This window comes from Bactrocera neohumeralis, chromosome 2 (genome assembly GCF_024586455.1).
Source record: "Bactrocera neohumeralis isolate Rockhampton chromosome 2, APGP_CSIRO_Bneo_wtdbg2-racon-allhic-juicebox.fasta_v2, whole genome shotgun sequence".
Taxonomy (NCBI): Eukaryota; Metazoa; Arthropoda; class Insecta; order Diptera; family Tephritidae; genus Bactrocera; species Bactrocera neohumeralis.
In genome coordinates, this window is record NC_065919.1 from 15,998,207 (window position 1) to 16,020,761 (window position 22,555).

At 37.2% G+C, this 22,555-nt stretch overlaps 3 protein-coding genes across 4 annotated transcripts in view; 2 read left to right on the top strand and 1 right to left on the bottom strand.

Annotated features, from left to right (window-relative positions):
* Positions 1 to 20,521, bottom strand: part of LOC126751147 (glutamate [NMDA] receptor subunit 1) — a 31,300-nt gene extending 10,779 nt beyond the window's left edge. Inside the window, exons 1-3 of one of the 2 annotated variants that reach the window (XM_050461158.1) lie at positions 20,467 to 20,521; positions 6,111 to 6,346; positions 5,878 to 6,000 (exon numbers count right to left, since the gene is read on the bottom strand). In XM_050461158.1, coding sequence (XP_050317115.1) covers positions 5,878 to 6,000; positions 6,111 to 6,278 — 291 coding nt within the window. In that variant the 5' untranslated portion in view covers positions 6,279 to 6,346; positions 20,467 to 20,521. Of the gene's footprint in view, positions 1 to 5,877; positions 6,001 to 6,110; positions 6,347 to 20,198; positions 20,326 to 20,466 lie in introns of those variants that run through there. The other variant, XM_050461156.1, reaches the window with a different exon arrangement.
* LOC126751148 (mitochondrial sodium/calcium exchanger protein-like) lies at positions 703 to 5,777 on the top strand. The gene is made up of 7 exons (XM_050461159.1): positions 703 to 1,168; positions 1,234 to 1,278; positions 3,229 to 3,576; positions 3,635 to 3,753; positions 5,087 to 5,321; positions 5,394 to 5,461; positions 5,544 to 5,777. The coding sequence occupies exons 1-7, from the start codon at positions 727 to 729 to the stop codon at positions 5,775 to 5,777; spliced, it is 1,491 nt and encodes a 496-aa protein (XP_050317116.1). The 5' UTR covers positions 703 to 726.
* The window catches only part of LOC126751146 (inositol 1,4,5-trisphosphate receptor), a 39,158-nt gene continuing 23,697 nt past the window's right edge, over positions 7,095 to 22,555 (top strand). Inside the window, exon 1 of the mRNA XM_050461155.1 lies at positions 7,095 to 8,078. The gene's annotated coding sequence lies outside the window, so the exon portion shown is untranslated. The remainder of the gene's footprint in view (positions 8,079 to 22,555) is intronic.

Sequence of the window (22,555 nt, forward strand, 5' to 3'; positions counted from 1 at the left end):
GAGCACTTCGCGATGGAGACGCCTAATGTACACACAGAACTGCCTCTCAACTTTACACACGTTGCTAATTTGTCTACTTTTTCTCTCTTTTTCCGCCTTAGCAAAGTTGCAGCGCACTGCTTACATTGCCGCTGGAGGAGCGATGCGCCTACATTGACCATTCCACTGCCTGCAGCACTAATGTCTACTTGATCAACTACATACACATCATCTTTTGCAAATTGCGAATATCCACCACTTTGGGCGCTGCAGTTACATCGATCGTACTACTCATGATTATCTGCCTTTATTTCATCATTTTCGGTGTTGCTGCAGATGTTTTGTAAGTTTATGTGCAACAAAAAAGTATTTATATGCCATACAGGCTAGCATGAAATTGTTATAAAAGTTGCGTATACGCCACGGTGTGTCACAATTAAGCTTTTAGCTTTTGTATTAAGTTTTCATAGAGCAAAGCATGTTTTTGTGATTTGTCTGCATGGGTTTTTATACAAAATATTTTCAAGTTAGAAAAAAGACATGAAATATTGGCTCAATAGATACAAATTCAAAAAAACTGCAGTAACAAATGTTGAATGTCTTAATCGACATTCCTTTTATTGCAATTGAAATGGCAGAGAAAAACGTTTTCGCATTTAAGTTTACGGAAAATATTTAAAATTCAATCACAATAAATCTTTTCGTTTTTCCAGCAGCTTTTGTCCTGCTTTGGCGGTACTCGCGCGCATGTTAAGGATGAGTGAGAATGTCGCTGGCGTCACATTGGTCGCTTTTGGTAATGGCGCACCAGATATATTCAGCAGCCTAGCTTATCTCGAAAGCAATACGCATCGTTTGTACGCAGATATTTTCGCTTCCGCACTCTTTGTGGTCCTCATTGTGGCTGGCGTTATCTTTTATGGTTTTCCATTTGTGGCACAACCCTATTTACTGTTACGCGATGTGCTCTTCCTTCTACTCGATATTTGTGTTATCGATTTTATAATTAAGAAAGATAATGCTCTATCCTTGCTTGATAGTGTGAGTGAGTATCGTTATGTAATTATCTACATATGTTTATATATTTTATTTATGTATTGTTTTTGTATTTTAGTCACACTTTGCATTTACTTTTGTTACTTATTTGTGGTCATATTTGATCAGTATCTAGTGCGACGCGCCACAAAGAGTAAGTTTTTAAGAAGAAGTCAGCACCGTTTATATGTTATTGTATTTTACTATTTTTCTTTGTAGTATTGCAATACAGAAGGAATACCTTGAAGAGACTCTCCAATATGGGTAACTAATTCAAATAATACATTATCATATATATGGGGCTGATGAAGTAGATTACTATTAGTAGGCTATCGCTTACCAAGTAGAAACAAAAACAAGAAAAACCATTATTTCGAACTCCACCGAAGATCCAGAATCAAGTGTTCTAGAGTTTCCAGTTCCATGTCGCAGAACCGGTAGTTTGCGCAAGAGACTATGCCCATGTTTGACAAGTGCTTCCTGAGCCCTGAGAGGTGCCGTGTATAGAGTTTTTGTCTCGGGGGCAGATTAATCATTTCATTAAATATTATAAGGTTCCTGAGCCCTGAGCAGTGCCGGGTATAGAGTTTTTGTCTCGGGGGAAGATTAATCATTTCATTAAATATTATAAGGTTGTATCCTCCCAGAAGCAGCTTGGCATGGCGCATTCCTGCTGTCCGCTGCCAATGCTGTTTTCTCCCCACTCTCTCCTGCATGTGGAGTAGCTCTTTAAAAGTGCGGGACCCTACTGCAATGCATGGTTGTGGCCCCATCATTCTGGACGCTGCCGCAAAGCAGGCTAGTTCGTTGGCCAGCTCATTGCCGGCTACGCCTTAATTCCGCTGCTCAAATTGAAGGGTACGCGCTTGCACACTGATAGTCGGTTCAGCCTTCCGATCACCTCCAAAGTTGAGATCGCCTTTAGTGCCGCTTGACTATCGCTAAGTACGATACGCTGATTGCGATAGTTGCGGTGGAGATTGAGTTCTGCACACTGACTTGTAGCAAAGACTTCTGCTTGAAAGATGCTCGGAAAATATCCCATTGGACATGCCTGCTTCAATGCTTTCCGGTGTTTTCGAGTCAGTGTATCACTGGATAGTGCTGCCCTGAGCAGTATGTCGAGCGTGGAGTCATGCCACTCCGCCTTACTGCCGAGAATAACTATACAATCCTTTGTAAAGTTAATCTTCTTCGTAACTACGTCCCTTGTAAGAAGGGTCTGTGGTGTGTCTTCCCCTGAAGCCTTCATTTGTTGAGACGACATTATCTTCCCTTTGCCGAAACCTTCTGCTACCATTAGCATCTGTTTGATCACTAGAGGCAGCGGTGTGAGCTCCAACATGACTTGAAGCGCTGCGGTGAAACAAGTGGACACAGGCGAGTCTTTGCAGCTTCGATACTTGAAAGCCTACCGCAGACTGCGTTGCCTCAGATACTCAAGCAATCGCTCCATAAGTGGCAATAGGCCTTACGATCATGGTATACAGCCATCTTATGATACCTGCATTGCAGCCCCTGGATCTGCCGACTAGGCATCTGCATATCATGAGTGTCTTGGAGGCTTTGGCAGTGTTAAATCCATATGCCTTCCGTAAGGTTGAGTCTAATGTGAGGCCGAATCGTATATATACACACTTAATATGCTCCACGACGTCTCCAAGATGTTAAAAACTTCGTGGCACTTAATACACTCTGTTCAGGGAATAAAAAACTTATTACATAAGCATCTAGGTATGTAGGTACGTAGGTAGAGTGGCTGTCTGAGGACGCACATAGTCCTTCAGGAGGCTTATTGTGAAACCACCGGTGCTAAAATTCACTCACTTTGTTGTGTCCCATCACTATTTCCGTACTCTTATTATACTGTGTTAGAGCAGACTGACTTTCCACGTCGTAATGTTCAGTAAATATTTTCTTTAATCCCGTAATATCAAAATGCGCATTGAGACATTCATTTACGGTTGAGCATAATGGGCTCACATACCGTTCAAATGAGATAGCTAATATAAAAGCAATCATGGAGCACACAATTTTTATTTGAAACGTTAGATTGGTTCCTAGTGTCTTTAGAAGGTTGGACATTCACGTGGTTTAGGTTTTGATTGTCATCCATAATGGGATAGTTGTAGTCTCCACAAAACTCGGCACTTTAAAAGCATCTGCCACACTAAATACTATGAAAATTGAATAATTTATACGATTTTTGTACAGAACTTATTCGTCTCAATGACCTGCGTACACAGGGTGTGATTCGGCAGCAAAAGCGGTTGTCTTTTTTGGATCGTCGTGAACCAAGTGTCATATATACAGATTCAATGCATTCGACCTTACCAACACTTTGGCAACAATTCTATTTAAGCCTCAAGCCATATGATGAAAGCGAATGGGAAGGAGCCAAACTGCCGACGAAAGGCTTCATTATATTGCGTTTGCCGATATTGGCTATACTCAAGATATTCATACCAATCACCGATCAAGGCGAAGAAGGACACGGCTGGTCCCGGCTCTTGAATTGCGCACAAATAGTCTTATTGCCATCGTTTATTTGCTATGCTACCCGTAAGCGATCTATTATTTTTCGACTTGCTTTGATGTGAACATTTGACTTTCTTTTTAGTGAGCAAGTATTCTCTATTTGATTTACCCATTTTCGTATGGTCCATGTTGATAGCATTTCCAATAGCATGTATAGTGTTTGTTAAATCGACCACGAATCGTACACCACTTTATCATCAGGTAACTTATTGCATTATTAGAAAGATAAATACTTCTGTTAGACTTTATTGGTAACAAGATTTTCGAAATACACGTTATTGTGGCGGGATCGAGGTAACTCGCATACGATTGTAGCATCTGCAGGATTTTCTGTGGTATGAATGGTTAAGTGTAGATGCCAAGTGACATAGGGGTCAACATTACTAAGTTACTTTCTGCCTAAGAAGCCTTTTGAACTGTCCCCCATCAACACCACTCCAAAGTAATGCCACTTGTGTCCGGGTTCCAAGACCTGAGGTGTTCCTCTATTATCCATTGCTTCAAACAAACCTCGAAAACGCTGAATGGTTTAGGATAGGTCAGCTCGTCTGCCTTTTCATTTCCTTCCACTCCTATATTATTGGCTAATCAGATGATATTAACCGAGTTACCTACTAAGACGCTAGTTATTGCCTTCTTGCATAACATAACGCAGTGAAGTTCGTATCGGTGCTACGAATAGCATTAATTATCGCTTGGCTATCCACTAGAAGTTTTATGGACTTCATGGTTAGAGCAGAACCCCACTTATGCTTCTTATGCTCAAAAATTTCGGCCTGAAATACTTAATTGTGGTAATTTAAGCAGGCCGCTTTTTTTAGTTTTCATCCTTTGATCCGTCGGTGAATATGCGCATTTCGCCGTTCGAGCTGTCGATCACAGGACCATTAGTTCATCCTTCTCGATTGTGTTTAATACCTAAAGGGTTCCTTTTACTCGGTCGCTTTGCAAATTTAGCTGAAGTTCATTAACAAGCTCGTGTACGATACCATGTCTATAGTATAAGTATTGGACGGATGTTGAGGATAACCTCAGATTCTTTGTTGACATCCGTAATCCCCAGCAAGCAAGTCCGATGCACTTTTTATAGAAATTGAATACGGCACTTTTTCGATAATGCCATCCACCATACCACCGCAACGTATGATATTATGGAACGGATGATGCTTGTGTAGAGCCGATAGAGCATGTGGGCACTGATTTTTCTGCAGGAGTTCAAGATGCGAGAGACTTTGAAAGCTCTGCCGTTAATGTGATTTCTTCAGCTTAGTTTTTTTTTTATCTAAAATAACTCCAAGATATTTGACGGAGCTCAGGAGTACAATAGCTCTGCATCTTAAAGAGCAGAGATTATTATACCTTCTCACGTATATGGCTTGTTTATTGCTTAGCATATAACTTAATCAGGCCAGCAGGTTCTGATTAATATCAAATGCAGCGAGTGTTGATTGTATAACTATATAATTTAATAGGTTATGAACGTATTTATATATCCAATGCAACATATCCGTATGCTCTCAATTTCTTCCCGCAGTATTTCTCCATTCTCAGCGTGGCCGGTTCGCTATTCGTTGTGCGCATTTGCTGTGCAGAGATCGTCAATGTGCTCGCTGTTCTCAGCATCTTTACTGGTTTGAGTAGTTCCTTTTTTGGCGTCACGCTCTTATCTTGGGCAAATAGCATTGGTGACTTGATTGCTAATCAATATTTGGCTCGACAAGGCTATCAAAATATGGCACTCGCCGCTTGCTTCGGTGGACCTCTATTCAGTGAGTTCAATACATACATACATACATATGTATATCTATTTAGAAATGTGTTTGTTTGGTAACATTTTCAAGATTCTCTACTGGCGGTTGGCTCAACTTTGCTATATAAAACGCTAACATATGAGGACTTTATGATTAAGGTAATCTAAAAAATATTTATGTAATATTTACGCAAGAATATTTTTAATTTATAAATTGTGTAAATATTTGTGCTATTTTTAGGAATTTGGTGAAGGTGTGATGGGCGAGAATTGCACTATATTCCTTATAATAGGCTTGTTTGCCATTTTACTGGGTGCTCTCACCACAGACTTCTATTTTCGCCCCAGTTTCGGTGTTTATGTTATAATTATGTATTGCTGTTTTTTCTTATATAATATTCTTGGTGAATTTGAAGTGATACATCCATATGGCACCGATCACAGAATGGATCAGGCCATCGAACCGGAACTTTAATTAATAAAGAATGTGATATATGCCACACTTACTACTTTTTATAATAAAAATATATAGCATTAAATGTAAAATTCAAACTACGCAAGACGATTCTACTTACACGCTTCTCGATTAGCTTATCGCAAACATTAAATACTGTTTTTATTGGATTCTTATCCATGCGTATTGTCTTGTCGTAGTAGGTGACCTTGCGTGGCACATATTGCTGGTCGAAATTCAGATTCTGTGAGAATTTATACAAAATATGTTGATTTTTTAGACAATTTTTCGGCTTAATAACTTTGTTTATACAAGTGTCTTGCGACATTTGCGCGTCCACTTGGCTCCACTTACCGATATTATTGTGCGAAAGTGTGACTCGCTTTCTGGATCTGCCAACACTCCGCCAATGTTGTACGTTGAGGGATTATCCGCGTGTTGACTGTGCTTTTGCGCTATAACTCCTAAATGTATACCACAAAAAAGTAGATACACCACATTTATTCCGTTGAGTACAGGCATGTTTGATGAAAGTTGCTGCGCGTATGAGTATAGTCAAGTATTTTAATTTTTAATCATTTCTGGTAGTACTGTAAAAAAGAAAGCATTGTAAATAACTGTACTAGAAGTACTTTAAAAAAACAAAATATTTTTCAATAAATTCTTTGAATTTCTTTTATTATACAATTAATCACATATGCACTTTTACAGCTTCATATACATATACCGTACATATATGTATGTATTTGCAACTTTGCTTAATTACGATTACAATATTATTTATTAGTTTTTTCCTCACAATATTTTAATTTTTATTTTATAATGTTGTAAAACATTTTTTCGTAAAATCGTTTATAAAAAAACAAGTGTACAAATTTATAATTTTAGGATTTTACGATGCTTTCCGACAGGTTGTGAATTGAACATCTTTTTTTTTGTCATATATTTTTAATTCCTTTTTTATAAATTTTAATACATACAATAATTTATATACATAATTACATTATACATATTTTTATCGTTATTTCCGTTCAAGTACATATGTACATATGTATACATATAAATAAATACATTGGGTTGCCCCTTTATACCACAATTTTTATCGTTCACAACAAACATTCATACACAACACAAGCGTCCCAATTTTATAAGCAATACTGTATTTCAACGGCGCCGCATTATAAAGAGAGCAGCTTTGCAATTAACTCATCTGATCCACTCACGTATGCGCTCTCAGTACACAAATTGAGCACTGTTGCGATCATATGTTTTTGACAATTCACCCATTCTGTGACATTCTGATTGGACAAATTGCTTTTCCGTCGTCATTAAACCACTTGTTGGATTTTGCTGTTCCGTCTCGGCACAATTTTCATTTCGATATTTTCCGGTAAAATTCCGCGTTTTTCGCGGTAAAAATATGCTTATTTGCTAGTTGATTACGGAAATTCATTGCGTGAATTGAAATTTGTGGTGAAAACGACAGTTAAACTATGAAATTCATAGTAGTTATATAGCAGTCGTGCGGGCGTGTGTGTGTGATATAGTGAATACGTAAAAGCCAGCTCGCACGGTACTGGCACACATACATATATGTACATATATTATATGTACATACATGTGTATATAAATACAAATAAGTAAATAAGTAAAAGAAAATCTACAAGTGTTAAACAAGCCTCAAAGGGCGATCAGAGATACAAATATATAATATGCATATATATATATAATATGTAATATGTATGTATTTATATAGAAAATATTTTGTGAAATACCGCATAAAGCTATAAATGAACACTTACATACATATGCATATGTATGCTGTAAAGCGTAGTGAAAAACGTTTACTGAGTGCGCGGTGGGTGTGTTAGCGGCAAGTCAGCTGGAACGTAACCGGGCCACTTTTCGACATAGCCATAATGTGGCGACGACAACCACATATTCACGGAATTATTTTTCTCTAACTAGATTTGTTATTTTGTTTATGTGCCACACGTTCGTCATTTGCCGCGTTGTTTTTTCGCCATTCTTTCGTTGAGCGTTTATTTTTAAAGTCAAAACAAATACAACATTGATCAATTGCATTGTTTGGTTTTGTTATCGTAGCTTCTATGCGTCAAATGCGAAAATGAAATAGCAAAAGTGGTTCGTGAGATCTGTCCGGTGAATAACATACGTTAAAGTTTTCAAGTTAAATAACTGTTATGTAAATGCATAATATTAAGTAAAAAGTATCTAAAGTGTGATAAGTGAAATACAAGCATTCCATAAACATTCCAAATCAAGCGCGAAAATTGCCAGAAGCCTTAAATAAAAGAAGTTGTTGTAAGTGCAATTGTATGTGATCATAAATTTCTCAGATTATATACATATTCTCATATACATAAATACCGGCTGTTTTTTTCATAGCGTGTGTCTGTTTTAAAACACTTTTTTCTTATTTGTTAAACAAAGTTAGCATAGTTAGCCTTTATTATTGCCGTGGGTAAACGAAATAGCGCGAAACATTTTTCTTTTGAGTTCTATGTTTGGTATGGAGAATTTTCAAATTTCACCCGATCTTATTCAATTTACACAAAAACAAAGACAAACTGTTATTAGAAATAAATTGTTATTTTTTTTATTAAAATATGTCACAATTTGACCGATCTATGAATTACTAGTATAAGATCAACTGGGTTTTTGAAAATCTGTGGCTAGGAGAGGTATAAATCCGATTGAACTCATTTTCAGGAGAAGAGAACCTTCTAATTTCAATAATATATTGACAGATTGGCCGCAATTTTCGGTAAAAAGTAAACATATTTTTTACCTGCGAGCTTGAAAGGTTACGATATCTTCCTAAAAATTTATGTCGGTACCTAATACAATTTTTTTATGTTAGCGCTTTATTGTTTTTAACCTAATGAGAATTTGTGGGCGTGGCTATAGTACGATTACAAGTCATTGCTTGCATGTTCGTCATGTGACAGTCATTGGGAATTCAACTACTGTGTGTATGTATGTATAGGTGAACAAAACTATTATTATATGTAAATTATTAGGCGGTAATAAAATCACATTATTTTTGGAATCTTTAATAATTACACTAGTTTACAGTTATTTTGTGACTTTGATGTTAGATGCTGTTTCTTGCTTATCTTTGGTTGCTAAAACCGAAAATGATGGTAAAAGTTTCCTAACATGTAGGATAAGCCAAAAGATATTTTGATTGTTGTAAAAATTAATATTTTTCATTATTATTAGATTATTACATTGTGAGTGGTAAAAAAATTTGTATAGAGATCATATCATAAATCTTTACCATAATGACTAAAAAGAATTTTTGTGTTGTAGTCTGCGAGTATAGAGATCATATCACAAATCTTTACTATAATGACAAAAGGAGCTGTGAGTTATGAAAAATTTTGGAACTCAAATTCGTAATCAGGGCAAGATATCACAGATATGTATCTCTTAGCACATCCTTATTTTAGTTGAGTAAAGCCATAGACCGATTTGGATTCGATATTGTGTTATTTGGGATAATCCAAGGGATATTGGGTCTTAGCCGAAATGACCATTTAAAATTTGTGGTCTCAACCGACTCTTGGCTTCTCGGAGCGGTTGTTGCTGTTCCGAAAACAGGATGCATTTGGGGAATAACGTTATTTTTTCCACGGTCCAATTAGTCCTTTAATATATAAGGAGCACCCTAATAGACATGCATAGTACAGCCAATGCCAGTACTTCTAAGGAATAAATCATGCATATTATTATGGTAACTGCTTTCATTGTTCTAACTGATCTGCTGCTTGTATGTATTTAAATGCAAATGTGAAAAGTCTCAACTTTAACACTTTTTGATTTTTATTAAAATTAATCATTCAATTTAATCAGTTTGCTTTTTATTTATTTTCTTTGCCTGCGCCTACGCAAGCCTAACGTGTAGTATTGCTTTAATTATACAACAACAGCTTTAGCATTGTCTAATTTTCCCTGATTAAAAACTTGAGGAGTTACGAAACAAAAAATTGTCATAATCAATAGACCCCGAATAAAGGCATATATTACTTACATATGTATGTGTGTACATTAGGTTGCGTTATTTTTAGGAAACTTTTACTTTTCAACCAAAAACGGGTTAAAAACTTTCAAGTCAGTAAGAAAAGAAGGCTGTTAAGATATAGAGGTGCCCATTTTCAAATTCCTAATTCCATATTGTAAATGATATTAAAATATATATTTTTAACATTGTAAAAATGGCTTGAAACAGTATTCTCGCAGGAAATTTAAAGCTCTATAAAAAATCTTTGAACAATTTTTTCATACGATTAACCTTTCGGAAGATCTCTAAACTTAAAGCTCTAAAGGTATGAAATATTGGGCAAGCTCAAAACGTTCAAAAAAGTAAAAACAAAAATAAATATATAAATATAAATACGCCTCCCAAATAAAGTAGCTTCCATACCTAAACTTGCTCTTGATCGTTCAGTTTGTATGGCACCTCAATGCTATAGTAGTCCGATTTAGAAAATTTGTTAGGAAATTGTAGCGATGCTTTAGAATCTAAAGGAATGTAATTGGTTTTTTAATACCCTTCCCCTCCGTAAACTGACATTCCCCTCATCTAGCCTTCGTGCGCACTTTGCTAACTTTGCGGGCTAAAAATGTGCCCATCCCTGCTTTAGGTGAAACTAAGTGATTTGAAGATGCCTTGTCAATTGTCCAGATAAGGATTTGAGTTTGATCGGTCAGTTTGTATGAAAGCTACCAGTGTGGGTAAAAATAGGAAGACTTTTTAATTTAAATTTCGCTTGTCTTTCTGAAGTACATTCGGCGATTTTTACGATGAGTGAATTTATTCAATAAAGAAGTTCGAATAAATTTTGTGTGCGGAGAAAATTTCTCTTGCCGAAACATTAAAAATGTTGTTAAAGGCATTTGGTTGAGGTCGAACCACGTCCAAAACGGCCACCAACATCAACTAATCAACACGTCAACAAAATAAAGGAATTGGGCTTGAGAATCGACAATTATCGTTCAGAGTTCTTACTGGAATCGTTGGAATATTGGAAAGATCAGTGAAAACCATTTCGAAACATCATTTGAATCTAAGGAAAGTGAAAGCACGATTGGTTCTAAAATCATTAAATTTTTTTCGAAAAACAGCGTCGCGTTAACGTCTGTGAAACAATGCTTTCCGACTACCAGGATGTCATGGAACGTATTATTGCTGGCGATGAGTCGGAAACAGACGATCAGTCGGCCGAATATCGTGGCAAAAGTGAGCCAAAGCCGAAAAATACCCTTTAAATCTTTTCTTCGATTATCGAGGTGTGGTGCACTCTGAAATCCTTCCGACCGGCCAAACTGTCATTACTAACTATTACTTTAAGTGCTATGCGTCGTTTTTGCGCAGCTATTCGTAAAAAAAATCCCGGAATTGTAGGCCGACAACTCTTTGTTTTTGCAACACGATAATGCACCGTCGCATACTGCATTGATTCTTCGTGAGTTTTTCGCCAAAATTTCGACTTCTGGCCATTCAACAAGCTCCGACCCTTCCGACCGCTCCGGGGAAACCGTTTTAAGTCAATAATTAAACGTGAATCTCTGCGCGTATTGAAGCTAATTCCGGAAATTGACTTTAACTACTGTTTCGAGAATTGGAAGAAACGTTGTCAAAAGTGTATTGAAGCCAAGAGGTCAAAATAAATTTATTTTATTCAAAATAGTCTCCTTCTGCTTCAATACAGTCTTTTGCACCGTCCAAAAACATGTCGAACGAGTGTTAGGCCGGTATGGCCGCCAGCATGCCGGTGCAAGCTTTTTGAATGGCCTCTACGTCTCCATAACGCTTTCCTTTCATGGGCAAATACATTTTTCCGAAAAGGAAGAAGTCCGCACGGTGCCATATCAGGTGAAAACGGGTAGGGGTTAATGGTTAAAATGTGATTTTTGGTCAAATAATCGGTCACAAGCGTCGAATCGAAAGTTGAATTCTGAGCAATTTTTGGTCGTCAGTCAATTTGTGGAGAACAAACCGTGCACACACCTTTCGTAAGCCCAAATGTTCGGTCAAAATGCGATAAATCAATGTTTTGGAGATGTTCAATTCCATTTCCATGAATTTCATTAATGATTTCGGCTGATTTTTGATGAATTCACGCACAGTTTCGATGAAATTTCCGCTGATCACGGATTTTGATTGGCCCACATGTTGATCGTCATTTATGTTTTCACGACCACTTTGAAAACGTTGAAACCACTCGTGCACTTTCGGTAAAAGTTTTGCCAATTTTAAAACAAAATTTAATGTTGGCTCTTTATTCGAAGCTCATTTTCGCACCGATAACACAAACATACTGACACTTAAAACGCAATAACTTCACTTCCAATCAATGAAATGTCTGAATGTCTCACTGGACAATCAATAAAGATAGCAGATTCTAACGCATCAGTCGACAAATAGATGGCGCCATCAGGGGGCGCTAGATTCAAAAAGTCCTGTTTACTTTGGAACGCTCCTTGTATATTGGTCCGGTATTGATTATTCCGATAAAATGAGCTTCTTGGGGAGAAAAGAACGTGTGTAAAATTTCATATCGATATCTCAAAAACAGAAGATCTATTTCGCGTGTATGCAGGCGGACAAGACTAAATTGATTTAGCTCGTCATGCTGATCATTTTTATACATACTATATATACTTTATAGGAAAGTCAACTACAGTTATTTCAGTTTATCTTGGTGTCACCACACTGATTGCCTATTCATATTATTATACTCTCGCAACAATGTTGCTAAGGAGAGTATTATAGTTTTGTTCACATAACGGTTGTTTGTAAGTCCTAAAACTAAAAGAGTCAGATATAGGGTTATATATACCAAAGTGATCAGGGTGACGAGTAGAGTCGAAATCCGGATGTCTGTCTGTCCGTCCGTCTGTCCGTCCGTCCGTCCGTCTGTCCGTCCGTCCGTGCAAGCTGTAACTTGAGTAAAAATTGAGATATCTTGATGAAACTTGGTACACGTATTTCTTGGCTCCATAAGAAGGTTAAGTTCGAAGATGGGCAAAATCGGCCTACTGCCACGCCCACAAAATGGCGGAAACCGAAAACCTATAAAGTGTCATAACTAAGCCATAAACAAAGATATTAAAGCGAAATTTGAAACAAAGGATCGCATTAGGGAGGGGCATGTTTGGACGCAATTTTTTTGGAAAAGTGGGCGTGGCCCCGCCCCCTACTAAGTTTTTTGTACATATCTCGGAAACTACTATAGCTATGTCAACCAAACTCTACACAGTCGTTTTCTTCAGGCATTTCCATATACAGTTCAAAAATGGAAGAAATCGGATAATAACCACGCCCACCTCCCATACAAAGGTTATGTTGAAAATCACTAAAAGTGCGTTAACCGACTAACAAAAAACGTCAGAAACACTAAATTTTACGGAAGAAATTGCAGCAGGAAGCTGCATCCAGGCTTTTTTTAAAAATTGAAAATGGGCGTGGCCTCGCCCACTTATGGACCAAAAACCATATCTCAGGAACTACTAGACCGATTTCAATGAAATTCGGTATATAATATTTTCTTAACACCCTGATGACATGTACGAAATATAGGTGAAATCGGTTCACAACCACGCCTTCTTCCAATATAACGCTATTTTGAATTCCATCTGATGCCTTCTCTGTATAATATATATACATACATTAGGAACCAATGATGATAGCGGAATAAAACTTTACAAAAATACGGTATTTGAAAAACATGTAAATGACGTATAATGAAATCTCGATTATCACTTTATCATGCGAGAGTATAAAATGTTCGGTGACACCCGAACTTAGCCCTTCCTTACTTGTTTTCAGATGTAATACGTTAGATATTTTTAATTATTTCCATTTGTCTATAAAAAATGTCAGTAGTCAGCAAGCTATTCAAAATGTACATATACATCAGTATGAATGTTAGCTTTAACATTACTCCTTAGCTTGCTGAGATTTGTTCGAATTTCGAGAATTGAAAATATTGTAGGCGCATGGCGTGAAACACGCGAAGATTATAGGGCATTTCCTAGCATTGTCATATCTTAGTCTCTCCCATAAGGGGACAATTTGAAGTGCGCCACCCGCTTTCAACAGCACATACAAAGCTTACTTATGTACATATGTATGGTATATTCGTTCGCGTTCGTGTGTAATGTTAATTTCAGTGTTGATGCACAGCTTGCGTGCTCGTAAGTGCATCAGATAGCGGACTAACACATACACAGCTACTCCTTTTTAGCATTGAAATGCAGCAAATGATAATCTATACAGCCGTAGATGTTTTTTTTATTGTACATATGTATGTGCATTCATATCAATTTGCACATGAACACATAAAGCAATATACTTGTATATGTACATATATACAAATGCCGGTACGGTATCTCACAGCTCACAGCTCAACTCAGCTCAGCTCGGTTTGTTAATGGGCAATAAATTGAAATATCGGCAAACGCAGCTGGTGTAGTAGCACGGCTTTATTTATCCGCTTTGGCGCTCCAATTATGGGACATATTTAGTATGAAATTTTTATAAAATAAAAAATCGTAGTTTTTCATATTTCAATAAATTATGCTTATGTACTATGCTCAACAAGGTGCCAGAGGAACTAAAATGAAGACGATGCCTTTATACCAGATAATACACCATAGACTTTAAACTTGACACACAAGATGGACAAGGGGGGGCTTTAAAGCAACCGTTGTCAAATTTGGATGACGGGCGTAGCACCGCCCACATTCCGAAGAAAATCCCGATCTCGGGACCTACTTAAACGTTTTCAACCAATTCAATCTGTGATATTATCCTGACATTCTTATGCTACAGTGTGAAAACTTGCGAAACTAGGCCTACTTTCCTTATAACACAATTTAAAATTCCATCTTCAAGTATACATATAAAACAAGAACCAATCAATGTATTCGGAAAAAAACTTTGCAAAAATAAAGCCCTCAAAGCAGTATTGCTTCCAAAATTTGTCGAAATCGGACTATAAGATACACATATAACTTTTTAGAACCCAGATGGCAAATACATTGACCCCATTTACACGCCGAAAATATCGGTCAATTTGCGTGGTATATAGTATTATTGAAATTCTGGGAAAATAACAAATCCTTGTTGAGTTGGCTCAATACCTTCCTTGGCCTCCCTATACCCAATATAAAGATTTTCGAACATCCAGTTGAATTTATATCGTGTATATCGGTATTTCGGCTTAGATCCTTGCAAGTTGCAAGAGTATAAAATGCTCGGTTATACTCGAACTTAGCGCGTGTTAAAATTTGCTTGAGTGATTACTGGAAATATGTGATCCGATTTGCAATTTTTCTTCTCTTCGGGTTTTCTGCATGTTCTGCATATAATACTTCATACAACCACCTACCACTTTTCCTAGCAAATTCTGAAATCGATTTTTGGCAGTCAAAAAACGACCAAAATTTTAGTTAAAATTCAACTTTTTTTCAACGACGTGATTTCAACAAATTTTGAAAGAACTTGTAGTAGAGCTTATGTATGTTTTTAAGTTTCATTTATGGAGAGGGCCGGAAACAGTGCAGCAGTCCTGGATAATTTTAAGCGCCGTCTTGAAAAATAAGTAATTTTTGCTTTTCAAAGAATTTGGTGTGTTTTTTTTTAAATGTGCACAAATATTATTAACATTTTGAAACAATTGATGATTTGGCTCTTTTTTTATTCCCAAAAATCGCCTTTTTTATGCAGTCACACAAGATATACCCCTTCAAGGATTATGTAGATTTTGTTTTTTAATTAAGAATTTAAAAGTAAATATACATTAACAATAGTCAAAAGTATTTTTTTTTTATTTCTAATAAAATTTTATTACCATTTTCACCTATCTCCCCACAGGGTGTACCACGGGGCTTTAATTAAAGCATGCATATTCATATTGTTAAATTAGTGTGGGGAGGAGCATTATTATTATTTATTATTTTTTTTTTTTTTTTTTTTTGTGTTGTTACTGCCATAGTGTTTGTTGCATTAGAATTTCAGTTTTGTTGTTGTTGTGCTGGCGCATAGCTTTGTTTAATTTCTAGACACGAGTATCAATTAGTATTGTTAATGATCGTACAGATTTTGTGACTATATTTAGCTCAATTAAGTTTACAATTACAAATAACTGTGTGCGAGCAACTGTGCATGTGTGTCGGAATATGGAGATTTATTACAATTTTTATATCCATATATACATACACATATATGTATATGTATATCCCAATTCAGAGAAGGCAACTAAATGATTATTTTGAGGTTAATTGACTTATGCTCTTATTTTGAAAGAAAAACATTCAATAAAAGAGAAACGAATTTATGCTTCAGTTGAATTGAAGGTTTGAATGGCAACATATAACATATAGTGGTCCGATCTGAACAATTTGTTTGGAGATTACATTGTTGTCTGGGACAATAATATATGCCAAATTTCGTGCAGATATCTTGCCAAATAAAAGTATTTTCTATACAAAGACTTAATTTTGATCGTATACCTGTTATATCCTATGGTGTCTTTAATTTTGGGACACCCTTTATAAAAGGTCGATGTTAAAATGAAATAAAACTCTTAAATTTGGTCAAAATGGGTTTCGTTTTCTTTTGTTATGAGGATAATTTTATGTCATTTAAACAAAATGTTGGCCAAATGGCCACCACGGTTGCACTCCGTTTTGCGTATCTCCACCCGCTTACGCCAGTTTTCGATGACCCGGTGCAGGATTTCGCTGGAATTTTTGCTTTGGAGCGCTGAATGTTGCCTTTGAGCTCTTAAAACCTTTGAGTTAACATACCCCAAGAGAAAATAATCTTCTTCTTCTTCTACTGCGGTTATAGCCGAGTTAACAACAGCGCACCAATCGTTTCTTCTTTTAGCAATTTGGCACCAATTCGAGATACCAAAGTGCAGCCAGGTCCTTCTCCACCTGATCTCCAACAGAGTGGGGCCCTTTCTCTTCCTCTGCTTCCTCAGGCGGGTATTGCGTCGAATACTTTCAGAGCTGGAGTGTTTTCATCCATACGGACGACATGACCTAGCCAGCGCAGCCGCTGAACTATGAACTATGAATGAATGTCTATGTCGTCGTATAACTCGTACAACTCATCGTTCCGTCGAATGCGATATTCACCGTTGCGACCATAAAGTTCTAAAGGTAGATTGAAGAAGTCGCACGATAGGTAGTCGCTCTGTCTGAAACTTCGTTTGGTATCGAACGGCTCGAAGATGTCCTTCCCGATCCTGATGGAGCTTTTGGTATTGCTCAGCATCAGTTACACAACCGTCACTTATTCCAGGCTGTTATTTCCTTTTCATTGGTAGAGTTTTTTACGTGGCGGGTCCCAAACCCAGCGCACAGCCCTGGGGAGGCTAGAAAATATCCAGAGGCGTTAAATCGCATGATCTTATCGGCCATTTGACTGGAACATTTCTTAAAAGAAACGAGTCGCCAAACTTTGCACGGAATGTGTTCAATCAAGAAAACGTAACTAGAATTTTTAATCACAATTTGTAGAGACTCCTCCATGATTTTATTATTAATCATTTTCCATAAATATTGCACAAATTAACTGACGCGTTCATGTTACCTATCTAAAATAACCATATTTATCTTCCTCGACATATAACACACTGGCGAAAACTATTATTCGCAAAGTAAACTCGTGGCCACGCAAACCTTACCTTTTTTCGGACTTTCATTCGGGATTTTCTTCATTTTTTTTTTTAAGTAAGCATAAATAAATATAATACATAAATCCACCGCAGGATTGCTCTTGCCAACAGGTGCTGCTTCGGATTGAGTAGGCAATTGAAAAGTAAAGTCCTCTCTCGACGAACAAAAGCCAAACTCTATAAGTCGCTCATAATTCCCGTCCTGCTGTATGGTGCAGAGGCTTGGACGATGACAACAGCTGATGAGTCGGTGTTACGAGTTATCGAGAGAAAGGTTCTGCGAAAGATTCATGGTCCTTTGCGCGTTGGCCACGGCGAATATCGCATTCGATGGAACGATGAGCTGTACGAGATATACGACGACATTGACATAGTTCAGCGAATTAAAAGACAGCGGCTACGCTGGTTAGGTCATGTTGTCCGGATGGACGAAAACTCTCCAGCTCTGAAAGTATTCGACGCAGTACCCGCCGGGGAAAGCAGAGGAAGAGGAAGACCTACACTCTGTTGGAAGGACCAAGTGGAGAAGGACCTGGCTTCGCTTGGAATATCCAATTGGCGCCACGTAGCGAAAAGAAGAAACGACTGGCGCGCTGTTGTTACTCGTAAGTGGTGGCTACGCCAATTAAGAAGAAGAAGAAGAATAAATAAAATATATTATTATTTGTCATTAATTTATTTCTAAATAAAAAATTTCTATACCGTAAAAATACCGCTATAAAGTGTAGTCAAATATGCACAATACTTGAAAATTTTAAGTGGTAAGGTTTGCGTGGCCACGAGTGTACAACCAAACTTATTTCTTCTAGACTCAATTATGCAAACAAAAATTCCTTTCATTCACTACTTCTGCTGTCCCCCTAATGGCTGTGCGCTCCAGATCTTCAACGCTTCCACTAAAACCGCATAGACCAAAACAGGCCCCTACTGACACTGTTTCTAACAAATTCCTTTCTCACATTCCATCTCCCCGGTAATTCTATTCTTACAGGCAAACTCTTTGTCTGCTCCTGTCTGTAGTTATTTTAAGGACTCTGTCATCGCCGGTTGTGCCTGGATTGAGCACAATTCAACTATACTATAATTTGCGCAGATTGTTAGTAGATATTGACATAGCTATAGTATGAACGTATGTATGTATGTGTTGCGCTGGCTGTGGGCTGTGTCCTTTGTCACACAATTTGCTGTGGACGGTTCTCAGGAATGTTGACGTTTAATTATAGGCTGTTGGCAAGCAAGAGTTGCTGGAACAGCAGACACACACAAACACATGCACACATATTTTGAATTATTTTCGCACGTACTTATTGAAAGCGTTGAATAAACAATGAACTTTTAAGAAACTGTCGCTTCTATAAGCACATTGAAATATTATATGCTGAATGTCGTTTCTTCATCTACAAAGAATTCCTAGGCTATGTTTGAAGAAAGGATGTATTTTGCGATTAAAGTGGGTGCAGAAGCGGCGCATTATGCTTCGTTATATATTGTGACAAAAAAGTAGCCGGAAATTGTAAATAAAACGCAAAATATTTAATTATTCATCAATATTTATTTTGTTGCCTTCAAAGTAATCCTCATTGGTGATAATAAACTTATGCCAACGATTTTTCCAGTCGCCGAAACACTTTTCATAAGCACTTTTTGGGATGTCCTTTTCAGTTCCTTTAGCGAATTTTGTTTTGTCTCTTCGATCGAGTGAAAACGGGTTCTCACGGAGCGGCAATTTTAGCTTGGGGAACAAGCAAAAATCACATAGAGCCAAATCTGATGAATACGGTGGCTGATCAATGGTATTTTGGACTACGGAGCCGTACTGACTTAAAGAGCACCTGTAAACAAACTGGTTGACAGATCGCGCACATATTCGGCATAGTAATTGAGGACAGTTCTACGAAATTTTTTTTTAAATAATTTTTACCCGTGGAATTTAATGACAATTTCTGGGTGTTTCTTTGCCACAACGTATTTTCATTAAATATTTGACTTACCGTTTAACAAAAGTTACAGTGGAAAAGTTTTTTTTTCCAATTTCGGTGATAAAATCTCTTAAATTTTAAAATTTGTTAGAATAGCAAACCTGTAACTTATGTATATCCATACATTTTTCTGCAAAAACTGGCATTAACAGGCGCCCGATTGTAATTTACCGACAGTGTTCCATTCGGGTCACACGCTATTATCACAAATAGATTTTAGATTTATGAACACTTTGTTTTTGGTTCACACCCCCATGCAGTAAGGTATATGTATGTAGGTTATATATGTATGTATGTACGTACGTACATATGGGTTTGTCTGTGCATGTGTGGGCATTAAGAGCATCGTACTCCAGCATCCCAATAAGTAATAGTTAAATACATACATACATACATATGTATCAGCATGTTTGGAGACAGTGACAGTTGTAAGTCGCTGTCGCTTGGTATAGAAAATATTTTTGGGTGTGTTACTCTGTGCTAGATAAAACTTTCACTTTATTTGAAATCAATTGCTCTTTTAGCTTTTTCAAACTTGCGTTATCACTTATTTTTCGCAGTCATATATACTAACCCACAAATATAAATAGATTTAAGTGGTGTGTTTAATTTTTGTTATTTTATAAAGAAAAATGGGATTTTTCAATTGATCGCCCTTTCACTTGCTGCAACAATATTTTTTCTATTTGAGATTAGTAGCACTTGTGTAGACATGAAGCTTGGTAGCTACACCAAATACTTACATACTTATTTATTGAAAAAGATTTGCTTTCATAGCCATTTCGCTGCACTTCACTTCACTTTCGTTTCTTAAATGTATTACAATTATTACATATTCTTAATGCAAATTATTCCAAATTTGCTCTACACCTGATTTTCACAACTTTTTCGAATATGTATCATTATATATACATACATACATGCATTCACACACCAACCACCATCATGAGTAGATAATATTTGCAAAACGATGGAATTTTCAAAGCACTTTTTCAACCATATAACACTTACGCATCCGCTCACGTTTACGCCAACAACTTTGCTATGCCACTGAAGTGAATTCCTTACATGCCATCAATGTGCGCCTAAAAATCCTTAACATCCTGCAAGAGCTTGTGCTTTATGTGCTTGTTAGCTTTTGTTAACTGAAAAGCTCTCAGAATTTGAGCAGCTTTTCGTGCTTTCTGCTAAATTTAATGCTTTTTTCTCCAAACTTGACAGCTCTCTACATTTTTGTTTCTTCAATTACTTTCGCTTTTATCAGAAATTGTGTTTTGTGGCAACAGCTGTTCAACGCCTTCGTATCACTTATCACTCGACCGTCTATCAGCTGTTTAGTCAGTCCCATGTGGTTATTTCTCGCACACGTGCTTCTCTTTCTGCTGATAAGCGTGCTGTGCCTAAGTATCTACAAGTGTGATGGATAAAGACAACGTTGTGTTACGTTTCCGTTGTTTATTTGTTTATTGTTTACATTGTGCCGGCAACATTTGAGCTTTTTAATGATTTCATATACATATGTATATGTATGTGAAAGAGTTTGTTCATGAAAGCACGTATACATAAATATGGCTATTTACATATATAATGTGACGTGACTCGTTGTGGCACGAGCTTCACATTATATTTTCAAAGTACTAGGGTTATAGTAAGAAATAAATTTATTGAGTTACCTACTTTTTTAAAGAAAAATTTTTGAATGTTTATTATCATTCCAAAGAACATTCTTTTGCCTTTATTTTTTTAGGATTAGCTCTTTTAAATGTTGGCCGCGCCTACGTCATAAATCCAATTTTCTATGAGTCGTTCGAGCATTTCGACTGGTAACTGACGTATGACAGGGTTGCTGTTTTGCTCCAAGGCCTGAATCGAACCGGTTTTGTCCTCATAGACTTTAGACTTTACCTAAAAAAGTCTAACGGTGTGATATCACACGATCTTGGTGGCCAATCGACTGGCCCAAAACGTGCAATTATCTGCCACCGAAGTGGCAATAAATCCATTGATTGATGCGATGTGTGAGAAGTGATGTCGCCTTGTTGAAACCAAATGTCGTCAAGATCACGAGGTCTAATTTCAAGCATTAAATCGGTTATCATGGCGCCATAACGGTCGCCATTGACGGTTACGTCCTCGCCGGCATCATTTTTGAAGAAAAATGTAGCGATGATTCTACGGCCCCAAACCACACCAAACCGTTTTTTTTTTAATTGGCAGCTCGTTAATGTCTTGGGGTTGCTTTTCGTCCCTCATTGATTGGCCTCATTGCTGAATAAAATTTGGGTCGAAAACGTCAGATATTCTTGGAACTTTTCAAGAGCCCATAGAGCGAAGCGATGTCGCTTGGGAAGGTCGAGCGGCTTCAGTTCTTGCAAAGGCTTTATTCTGTATGCTTTCAATCTCGACGTAAAATGCGCCAAGTCGTTCCATACGTCAGTCCGAGTTGCTGCGAAGGGCGCCGAATCGACTCTCCACGATCTTCGTCTACACTCACAGTTACGGCTGCTATATTTTCTTCACGGCTTGCTGGACGTGATCTATTCGGTCGGATATTATTCAATAATGAATGCTGGGTATCAAGATGGGTGATGGTGTTGCGATTATGTTGACCATAAGTTGAGCGAAACGCGCGAAACACATTCTTCTTCTTCATACCGAGCGTGAATTTTCGTAATAAAGTTGAACAATTTGTAAATGTTGTTCAGGCACAAGTCTTTCCATGATGATATGCCAAAAAATACTGTGTACATGACAAGTTAACATGACAAGTTAACATGACAAGTTGACACGACTCACGCGGGATCGTACAAAAAAAAGGCAATTGAAAAAAGTACCTCTACTTGGATCAGCGAAGAACTTGAGCAACTTTTAATCAGGGCGTTTAAAAAAAATTTTTGGACAATGCGAAATCTTTGGAGAAGAGATAAATTGAGATTCTTCGCGGATGGATCGAAGTTAAGAAGGAGAGTAGGAGGTAAAGGCTTCTGTCGGAAGCTCCCCATCAACTCTAGTTTCAACTTCCGTCTTTCACGCGGAGGTGGTTGCCATCAAAGCAGTGGTAGATATACTACTTCCAAGTACAGTCTCCTTCAAAAAGGTC

Coding starts and splice junctions, on each gene's coding strand:
- LOC126751148 (XM_050461159.1), top strand. CDS start 727: ATGTTAAGGATGAGTGAGAATGTCGCTGGCGTCACATTGGTCGCTTTT. Junction 3,577..3,634: donor GTTTATTTGCTATGCTACCC/GTAAGCGATCTA, acceptor CTTTCTTTTTAG/TGAGCAAGTATTCTCTATTT. Junction 3,754..5,086: donor GTACACCACTTTATCATCAG/GTAACTTATTGC, acceptor TTCTTCCCGCAG/TATTTCTCCATTCTCAGCGT.